At 50.4% G+C, this 10678-nt stretch overlaps 1 protein-coding gene across 1 annotated transcript; it reads right to left on the minus strand.

The window, feature by feature from the left end:
- Nucleotides 1-2041: 2041 nt before the first annotated feature.
- pou4f4 (POU class 4 homeobox 4) lies at nt 2042-3646 on the minus strand. The gene is made up of 2 exons (XM_067231999.1): nt 3527-3646; nt 2042-2959 (listed from the first exon to the last, which is right to left on the minus strand). The coding sequence occupies exons 1-2, from the start codon at nt 3644-3646 to the stop codon at nt 2042-2044; spliced, it is 1038 nt and encodes a 345-aa protein (XP_067088100.1).
- Between the last annotated feature and the right edge of the window lie 7032 nt (nt 3647-10678).

Here is a 10678-nt window from a genome sequence, read left to right on the forward strand (position 1 = left end):
ATAACAGTTGATATTTATTATTCATTAATAACGAGTTTTACAGGCCTGAAACCACCTGCTGAACACGGAGGAGAGCGCCCTGACATTTCCAGGACTGACAACCTCAGTCCCTCTGTAGGCTCTCGAGCCTGTCTCGCGGAGATCACACATTTCTGTCTGAATTTGCCAAACTTATCAGACTTCAGTTGCAGAACTAGTCATGTCTGAGGACACGAGTATAGCAACGTCAAATTCTAAAGCCGTTTTACAACATAGAATTATTAATCTAAGAATAATCATAAGACGAATACAAAGTTGCCCATGGAAGCTTCTTCATTTGAAAATCTAAATGGTTATTTTGACACAGGGTACACATGTTAATGCGGGGTTGAAGTTGATTGCGTTGAAATTATATATTTTTTTTCTTCTTCAGAAAATAGGTCTATATGGTGAACAAATTCTAGGCCATAGGCTAATTATCAATGGATTTAACGGTAAATTTAGGTGTAGGCCTAGTTAATGCACCAATTCAATAACGTATAGCCAGTTACGTAAAGCAAACATAAATGTATCCTAAATCAATAATGAAATATAAAGAGTCGTTTGCTGATTTGGTCACTGGCACAACTAACTCCATCCGCCAAAACTCTGGAACGTCTGGAAACGGTCCCAGCAGCCTCTCCAGCAGACCGCCCGAACCTGAACCCGCCACCCCGCGAGCTCTCTCATTTCAAAGGGACAGCTGTTCCTCTCGCGGCCCCATTCTCCACACCATCAACAGCAGATGACGACCAAGACTGCTGACAGGCTATTGGCCCCAATGAAAAGATAGCGGAAAATGAGGTAAAACGTGCATGGTTTATTTCAGATTCTGTCGCTTACACAGAAACATTTAAGCACACTTTCACAAATGAAATATACGTTAAATTTCAAATAAATTAAGTTCAAATAAATAGGTAAATAAAAATAAAGCAAACATAGTGAATGGGTGAAAAGGTATAAATAAGACAACAATTCCTTATCTTCTGAATATCTACAAAGTGCACATAACTCTGGGAATTGTCAATATTTCCTATAATAATAATAAAATAATAATACAAACCCTAATATTAAATAATAGAACAAAAACATTTTCGCTTACACGCTAGGAGACAAAATGGAGATTTAACAACATAATTATTCTAAATAATTTGATTGTCAAAGCATCGTTGCAGTGAAATTCACACAGACATACATGTTTTACACATCGGTGAGTCATCTAATTCAACCATAAATTAGTGAAAAAACGAAAAACGAATAAACCTATCGATCTTTTTGTGTTTTTATACAGATATCAAGTCCAAAAACGACAATGACGTGTGCCAATACTAGCGTAATGAGGTAGACACAGAGCAGCACTGTGTAATGTCCGTGCGTGTGCACGTGCGTTCGTCTGCTGTGTGTGTTTTTTTCTTTCTTATTGCAATGCATTCAGATGGGATTTTTTACAGTAACTATAAACGCACAGATCACGCCCTACGAGTAAACCATGCAATGGATTACAGTTACGCCCCTCGTGTTATTGAGAGGCTTGTCTCTGAGACACATAAAATGACATTACGCCCGAGGCATCCGTACTCAAATAGCAGTTGATTTTCAAAAAAAGACAAGAAATAAGAAAAAATGGGAAGAAATGCTATGCGGTCGTCACACGTGGTGCAATGTTGTATTCACAAATATTTACAATGATGAATATAAAAAAGTTATTTTGACCTCCGAGAATAATAACAATTAGGCCTGTCATTCGATTTCCGTCATTTTGTACAATAATTGCCATTGATGATGGGGTTAGGATGAATTTTTCCGTCACGATGGAGAGTTTATTGTAGGCCTAGTTGTCGATATGTTGAATATTGAGCGTCAGAAGTTGCACCTATCGCCTCGGGAGAAATTCGATTTGTCTTCTTTTCTCCCACAAGTTAAAAGAGCGAGAGGGGCGTATAGATCAACAGCTTCGATGGTGCACAGTATAGTCTCTGATTAGTGTCTTTGATTCCGAAGTTCTTGCCTTCTGTCTTTGGGCCTAGTGGGCCGCAGAGAATTTCATCCTTTTCTGCTTTTGCCTCTGATTGCAAAACCACACCCTAACCACATTCTTTTTAAGGTCCAGTTTCTCCGCTATCGCTGCGATCTTTTCTGAAGAAGGTCTCGGTTGAACCGCGAAGTATGCCTCTAAAGAGCGCTTCTCCGGCGCGGCGATGGAAGTACGTTTTCTTTTTTTGTCTCCCCCGTTAAAAATCTCTGGTTTGGTCATCTTCTCGCGCTGCGCCCTCTCCGCTTCCTCCAACCACGCCTCGAGGATGGGCTTCAGGGCCACCATGTTATTGTGTGACAGGGTGAGGGACTCGAACCTACAAATTGTGCTCTGGCTGAGACAACCAACCCCGGGGATTTTCAGGTTGGCCAACGCCGACCCCACGTCCGCCTGTGTCACTCCAAGCTTGATCCTTCTCTGCTTGAACCGCTCGGCAAACGACTCGAGCTCCCGGGGGTCGGGCTCGGAGTCCCCGCCACCGACAAGCGAATTATGCGAACCCAGGGCGTGGGGGTGCATGTTCATGGTCTGCGGGTGGTGGTGGTGGTGCTGCATGTGGTTGATGGCTGACATGTGGGTGTGTGGATGAGAAGCCGTGGAGCAGACGTCGGATCCGGCCATACCTCCCAGGGAGAGCCCGGGGGTGAGGTGGTCCAGTAGATCCCCCTCCAGGCCCTGCGACGGCTGGTGGTGAGGGTGGTGGTGGTGCGAGGCGAGCACGGAGGGGTGGTGCAGGTGGCCAGAGGACGAGGTGGGTGTGCAGGTCATGCTGGTCATGGTGGTCATGGTGTGGTAGGTCGCGTCTGGCTTGAAAGGGTGACTCTTCTGAGCGATGTCCACCGCCGCCAGTGCTTCCGCCCTCTGCAGTAAAGTTTCATCGAACCCGGCGAAGATATTTCCCTGTAGCTGAGGCAAACGGGAGGCAGGGAGATCATTAACGAGGATGTCCAAATAATAATAACGATATATCAACGAATTTACGCTTCAAAGTTTACTTTTAGTTTTAAACTTTTTTGAGGGAAATGTTTTGCAGGTGAAAAATAGCATGATCTACATTTGGAAAGCCTTCTATCCGTAACGCACGAGGTTATTTCTACGAATACAACAACAAAATGTATACCTCTAAACTGAAATCATGTCTAAAAGGAGAAACTTTTTGGGGGCAATATTTAATGTTGCCTACTGAAGATACTTATTAATTCACCAAGACAGGCTTCATTACTCTTAAACGTTTCAGTTATTCGTTAAGATTTAATGTTCCATATCTATAATGTATTTCCATCCTGTCCGTGCATGTTACATGAGACGAAGAATGATATGACTTATGACAGTATGAAGTAGGAACTGTCCCAATTTTATCGTTAGTTTCTAAATCCCCCAAACTTTCAATATCGTCCACTTTTCAATCACACACCTCGTCCACAAACAACTTAGATTGAATTAAAAGGTGCTTACATGATTTCTGTAACTTACCGACGGCGTTGGTAGGCAAGCTCTCCGTATGGCGTCCGAACTCGAATGCAGAGGCGTGTATTTCGGCTCGTGCAGTATCGGATGCATACTGAACGGTTGTTTGCTATTCATTGACATCATGATTGCAGAAGTTAGAGAGGGTCGTTTTCCGTCTTCGTTGTTCGGATCCGTTTTGGTCCGTCTTGAAATAGAGCGTCTCAGAACCAAAAGTGATGTTTAATGTCGTGGTTCAAGATTGTGGTGTTCACGACGACAGGTAGAAACCTCCTGTCTCCCGGTAAGCCTCACTCTGGAAGGACTATGGTTATGGGCTGTAAAAGGCTGTAGTTCGGGTGATACCTTGCAGGCACCTAAAATATAAAGCTCCCTCGTAGGCTCCGCCCCTCTGGCTTGTCGTCACGCCCATCTCCATTGTCTGCCAATGTCGTTGGGAACTGAACTCGTAGCCACGCCCCTCCTCATTTCTTCCTCTTCGCTGGAGAGATTGCGCAGTCCAATCGCTACATCACAGAATGCATTTGGATACTTTATATAGCAATTTCCTTTTGTTTTTCTTAATGGTATATTGCGTTTTTTAATTGGAAGTTTATTATTTCTACATCTAACGAAAATAGTATTCAATCTTAAACTTTATTAACAACAGACTAATTAATAGCTTCAAAATCAAACGAAAAAAATTGAATACAAAAAATACAGTGGATAATAAACTATGAACTAAACAAAATGTAATAAAAAAATACACATACTCCAAGAGGATACCTCCTGAGATCCTGGAGAGTTCACAGGTGGATAACATTCAGACAAACTGTTTAGGAAGTCCAATTATTAATTGATGGAATACCACACAAGTAGCATCTCTGACACTGTTCACTTTCCTTTCGCAATTAATACATAAATTAATCATAGCTCATTTACTTTGTGGCCCCAGCCCGCAGTATGGATCTTGGGTATGAATGTAAACATCCCAGGCCGGTGAGGATGGACACCAAAGCTCACAGACAATGAAATATTTAAAGTTGAACCACAGTTCAATGGAGCAAGTGCTGTCAATCAAAAGGATTTCTGGTAGGCGATTAGGGGAGATACCATGGAGCCATGGTGGGTCCCTCAGCACTAGGATCCCCAGCCCCAGTCCTAGCCTCACACTAAACCCCCTCAGCCCCAGCCCCCGGCCTCCACATCCCCCCCTCAGCCCCAATCTCACCCTAAGCCTCTGCCCTAGCCTCATTTCCAGCCTCAGCTTCACCCCCCAGCCCCATCCCCAGACCCTGCCCTCCAGTCCCCCATCCCCTCAATCCTCCAGTCCCCCAGCCCCCTAGCCTTCCACTCCCCATGTGGAGTGCGGGTCCCCTGGGCAGCCCCATCAGCACAGAGCCAGGGGCCCTTTCTTCTGACATGGTCCTCCTCTGACGAGTCAATGATGAAGGCAAAGCCACCTGAGGGACCCCGCCAGGCTGGAAACACAGGGAGGAGGAGGGCGAGAGACACAGAGAGATAAAGACATAGAGAGATAGAGAAATGGAGAGATAGAGAGGTGGAGAGAATGAGCCATGGAAACACAGGGAGGTGGAGGGCGAGAGACACAGAGAGATAGAGAAATGGAGAGATAGAGAGGTGGAGAAAAATACACATGGAGAAAGAAAGAACTTTAAGTAAAAAAAAATTTGTTTGTCTTTTTTTGTTTTGTTTTTACTTTAGAATGACATACAACCAAGAACTGTGTGTGTATGCATGGTTTACTGTGTGTGCTTGGTTTAGTGTGTGTGTGTGGTTTAGGATGTGTGTGTGTGTGTGTGGTCAGAAAGAGAGCCCGTAGAGAGAGGGAGCTGTGAAACCCCAGCCTGGTCATGAAGCGGACGCCCCACAATGAGGCGAGGGAGTGTGGGATGACGGGGCCTCTGTAACCCCAGCAGGGTCTGGGCAGGCTGGGGGAGCAGGCAGCCTTTGTCTCCCTCCTCCCCTCCCGGCCTGGATCTCCAGCGGGTCCGCGGCACCCTCTCATCAAATATACATCAGCCTCTCCTGCTGGGTGGCTCTCTGGGACGCAGAGGGCACCGGGAGCACAGTGGCATGGACACAGGGGGGCTGGGGGGGCGGCGGGGGGATAGAGAGGGGAAGGGTGGGGGGGTGGAGGGAGGGAGGGAGGGCATAGAGGTCGGGGTGGAGGGAGGGGGGTGGGGTGGGAGGGATGCTGAAAAGGGGGCGCAGGGAAGTAGGGGAGATTAAGGCAGGCAGGCACGGAGAAAGGTGGGGAGATGAAAGGGGGAGAGAGCAGAGGGGGGGGGGGTGGAGACTGAGAGGGTGGGTGATTGAGGGAGGGGGGACTGAGGAAGGGGGAGGAGAGAAGTTCAGGGTGAGTGAGGGTAGATGGCAGGTGAAGGCAGGCAGACAGGTGGAGGCAGGTTGAGGCAGGCAGACAGGTGAAGGCAGGTTGAGGCAGGCAGACAGGTGGAGGCAGGTGAAGGCAGGCAGACAGGTGGAGGCAGGTTGAGGCAGGCAGACAGGTGGAGACAGGTGAAGGCAGGCAGACAGGTGGGGGCAGGTTAAGGCAGGCAGACAGGTGGAGGCAGGTTAAGGCAGGCAGACAGGTGGAGGCAGGTTGAGGCAGGCAGACAGGTGGAGGCAGGTTGAGGCAGGCAGACAGGTGAAGGTGGTGCTGAGAGAGAGAGCGAGAGAGAGAATGCGTTCCGTTTGCTGTCCATGGTCCTGACTAACTTCCAGTGTCTTAGCATGTAACTGAAAGGCCAGAGTGATTCTTAACGGATTCAGATAACTTGAGCTCTTTCTTTCTTGCCACTGTCATCCATCCCTCCATTTTGACCTCAATTCTTCCTTCCTCTATACTTCTCTCCCTCTCCATCTCTACCTTCCTTAATACCTCTCTCCCTTCATTCCTTTCTATGTACTTTGTACTATACAATGGGTACTTTCTCTCTCTTCCCCCTCTATTAGTCTGTCCCTCTCTCCTTCTCTCCCTCTCTCTCTCCCTCTCTCCCTCTCTCCATTTCTCCCTCTCTCCCTCCCTCTCTCCCTCTCTCCATTTCTCCCTGTCTCGCTCCCTCTCTTACTCCATACCTTTCTCCCTCTCTTACTCCATACCTTTCTCCCTGTCTCCCTCCATCGCTTATAGTAGTTTGTCTCCCCCCCCCCCCCTTCTCTCCCATCAGTGTTTCACTTTGTCATAGTTGTGTTTTGTGATGGGTGTAAGTGTGCTATGTGTGAGTGTATGGAAGGGGTGTGTACGGGGGGGTTAGGGGGGTGGGGGCGGTGGTGGGGGGGTTGAAGGGGGGCCTGGGGAGAGGTTGGAGTCCGGCAAAGCTTTCAGCGGAGAGAGACACATCCAGGAAGACATCTCCACAAGAGCACATTTCTGCTACGCTGAGCAAATGGACAAACTCAGGAAGAGTCTTCACAGACACACACACACACACGTGTTTGTCTCTCGTCTTTCCCCCCTCCCCCCCCCACCCCACCTTTCCCCTTTTTATTTCCTTGTCCCCCTTTACTATTCTCCACCAGGCTGAATTATTGATGGAGTGTAAAATCTAACGTGCTCGGCCGTCCCCGTCCACCAGATCGGCGTGCCGGCCGGCCGTGGTGTCCGACCACGAGCCTGGACGGTGTCTCACCGCACGCTTTAATGTAATTGCCTTTAGGGTTCCTGGTTAATATTTCATCGACTGCCAGCACAAATTAACGATACAAAGCTGGAAAGTGTGTGTTTGGCGTGGGGGGAGTAGGGGGTGGGCGGCAGGGAGGGGAGGGGACCGCCCACCCCCCCAAGAGTAGAGAGAGGGAAACATGCTCTTGTGCTCCGCTCTGCCGGTGGGACGAAGGGGCGGCGGAGCCCCTCATGGACGCAGCCGGAGTTTTGGTGAGAGAGGAGGGGAAGGTGTGCGTGTGTGGTCTAGATAGGTGCCAGCCCGTGCAGGAAGCAACGCGTGCCAGGGAAGAGAGGAGAGGGGAGAGGAGAGGAGAGGGGAGAGGAAGGGAGAGGAGAGGAAGGGAGAGGAGAGGGGAGAGGAGAGGAGAGGGGAGAGGAAAGGGGAGGAGGAGAGGAGAGGGGAGAGGAGAGGGAGAGGAGGGAAGAAGGGAGAGGAGACCCAGATGAGCGCGTTGCGGTCGTGGAGTCTGCCTCGTTGCTCCAAGTGATTGTTGGGTTCGGGACAGGGAAGGGGGGCGTAGTTAGGGGGGAAGGGGGGCGTAGGTAGGGCGGAAGGGGGCCGTAGGTAGGGCGGAAGGGGGCCGTAGGTAGGGGGGAAGGGGGGCGTAGTTAGGGGGGAAGGGGGGCGTAGGTAGGGCGGAAGGGGGCCGTAGGTAGGGCGGAAGGGGGCCGTAGGTAGGGGGGAAGGGGGGCGTAGTTAGGGGGGAAGGGGGGCGTAGGTAGGGCGGAAGGGGGCCGTAGGTAGGGGGGAAGGGGGGCGTAGTTAGGGGGGAAGGGGGGCGTAGGTAGGGGGGAAGGGGGGCGTAGGTAGGGGGGCGTAGTTAGGGGGGAAGGGGGGCGTGGGTAGGGGGGAAGGGGGGCGTAGGTAGGGGGGAAGGGGGGTATATGAAACCCCTCCGCTCCAACCAAGGAGTGGTTATTTCCGGGGAACAGAGCGGTAACAGGGACCACAGGACAGGTTAGCAGGAGGTGGGGGGTGTAGGAGAGGGGAGAGAGGATAGGGGAGAGGGGGGAGCTGAAATATGCATGAGGTCGGATCTGTGCGTCGACCTGGCCAGGGTGGATAGTATTGGCGCTGTGTTAAACACACGGCTATGTTGGAAACCACTGGGGAGATGGGGAGGGCCTTCAGGGGCTCCCTGGACTCTAGTGTGTGTGTGTGTGTGTGTGTGTGTGTGTGTGTGTGTGTGTGTGTGTGTGTGTGTGTGTGTGTGTGTGTGTGTGTGTGTGTGTGTGTGTGTGTGTGTGTGTGTGTGTGAGAGAGAGAGAGAGAGACTGTGCATCTTCTCCATTAGCCCCTCTCTCAGAGAGAGTAGTACAGGTCTGTAGACTGAAGTAGTGTACATCTCCAGACGAAGAACTTAAGATAAATTCTCTTTTAATGGGTGCCTGACGTCCTCGGAACATTCTAGAAGCTTTAGAACGCCTAAAAGCTCCAGGGTTGACGCGCTCGCTTCCCGCTCAACTCTGGACACACACCTTATTGGAAGCCACGCCCCCCGGCCCCCAGCACCCCACCCGGCCCCTCCCCTTTCTACCTTCCTCACCTCCGTCCTCCTTCCCTGCCTCTAAACCCCCACGTCCATGACTGTCTTGTGAGCGCGCTCAGTGGCGTGCTGACAGGGGGACTGTGATGTGACTCGCTGGAGACGGCGGAGTGTGATAGGGTTGTTTGTTTACGTCCTGGGGGGGGGGGGGGGGGGGGTGGTGGGGTGGGGGGGTGGAGGGAGGCTTCAGTTCTCCACTCTGAGCCAGGGGAGAGGGCTGTTTGTTTTGTGCTACATTGCCCATTCCTGCAGAGCAGAGCGATGGTGTCTTTTGGTCTTTGGCCCCTTGACTTCTCTCTCTTCACCTTGTCTCGCCAGCTGCCTTTTTGGTTTGTTTTTTGTCTCTCTCTCTCTCTCTCTCTCTCTCCCTCTCCCTCTCCCTCTCTCTCTCACCACTTCACTCTCTCTGCTTGCTTGGTTCTGCGAGGACTAACCTGCACCTATGTCATCAAGAGAGAGAGAGAGAGAGAGAGAGAGAGAGAGAGAGAGAGAGAGAAAGAAAAAAAGAAAGAAAGAGTGAGAGAGTGAGAGAGAGCGAGAGAGAGAGTCAGGAAGAGAGAAACAAAAAGAGAGGGAGAGAAATATGGAGAGCAAAGGGGAGGGGGGGGGGTCTACTGGATCAATAGATTAACTGAGTGCTCATTAATATGCATCCAAGCCCTACAGCACTCGGGCATAAAGAGAATGCTGGAGGACTGACGTGTAAAAGCTTTAAAGTATAGGCCTGTTTACTTGTTTAGGAGAGCGCAGGGCGCCCCTTTCCTGTCGTGCTGAGCCGGGCACCGCTCTGGCTCCAGGACCCCCACGGAGGAGGTCCGCGGAGGGGGGCCAGGGGGCTGGCGAGGGGGTGGGCGGGTAGACAGGAGGGGTGAGAGGCCGGTATCATGTAACTGACTTTTGAGAGAAAGAGAGAGAGGAGGGTGGAGAGAGGTCTCTCTCTGGTGTCTCTCTCTGAGTCGTTTCTCTACTTCCTCCTCCGACGCACAGACGCGTCAAACACTCTGAGAAGTTCCAACGATGGTCTCTCTCCTCTCCTCTCTCTCGCGTCTCTCATTTACATACAATGTGCATAAACGCTTTCATTTGTGAGTTTGACAAGAATAGAGAGCTGTCGAACAAAGGAAAAACAAATAAACAAGCAGATTGATGCACGGATAAAAAAAGGAAGAAAGGAAAAAGAGAGGAAGAGCAACGAAATGCAAATTTATAATCGTTGTTCTTCCCCCTCCGGTGTCTTGCTCTAGAGAGAAGCGAGGAACCTGTTTCTCTGAAGACCTCACACACGCTCACACACACACACGCACACACACACACGCACACACACACACACCCTGGGGTCTCCGATGGCTCATGTCAAAGCTACAGAGGATACAGACAGACTGCTTTGTTTTATTAGACTTCCAACAAGAGGAGCTACAAGACAACATGGCAATAACACAAGTCAGACGATATCTTGAGGAGAAGGAGGAGGAGGATGGAGGGATGGAGGGATGGAGGGATGGAGGGATGGAGGATGGAGGGATGGAGGGATGGAGGGAGGGAGGGAGAGATGGAGAGATGGAGAGATGGAGGATGGAGGGATGGAGGGATGGAGGAAGGGGACAGATGGAGGGATGGAGGGATGGAGGGATGGAGGATGGAGGGATGGAGGGAGGGAGACAACAAAAGCAGGATAGGAGCCTTGCTCTGGTTTGTCGCTTGTCTCTCTTCTTCTCTTCTTGACTTCTTGTCTTCTTTATTTATTGAAATTTATTGAAATATTAATGGTCTTGCTAGAGGCCATTTGTGTTGATTTCAGATCTGTTGCTGAGGGGGGGTGGGGGGTGGGGGGGTAGGGAGGGTCATTGATTTGCTGTATTGTTGGATGATCAGTGCAATTATCATGATGCCGGGGTGAGGTAGGGGGGGGGTAGTTAGGGGACGGGGGGGTGTATGTTGGGG

This window comes from Osmerus mordax, unplaced genomic scaffold (assembly GCF_038355195.1).
Source record: "Osmerus mordax isolate fOsmMor3 unplaced genomic scaffold, fOsmMor3.pri Scaffold_136, whole genome shotgun sequence".
NCBI classification, from domain to species: domain Eukaryota; kingdom Metazoa; phylum Chordata; class Actinopteri; order Osmeriformes; family Osmeridae; genus Osmerus; species Osmerus mordax.

What these genes read in the sequence shown, in the direction of transcription:
- pou4f4 (XM_067231999.1), bottom strand. Translation starts at nt 3,646, where the DNA reads ATGATGTCAATGAATAGCAAACAACCGTTCAGTATGCATCCGATACTG. An exon ending in CTTGCCTACCAACGCCGTCG is followed by an intron (nt 2,960 to 3,526) that starts GTAAGTTACAGA and finishes CGTTTGCCTCAG; the next exon opens with CTACAGGGAAATATCTTCGC.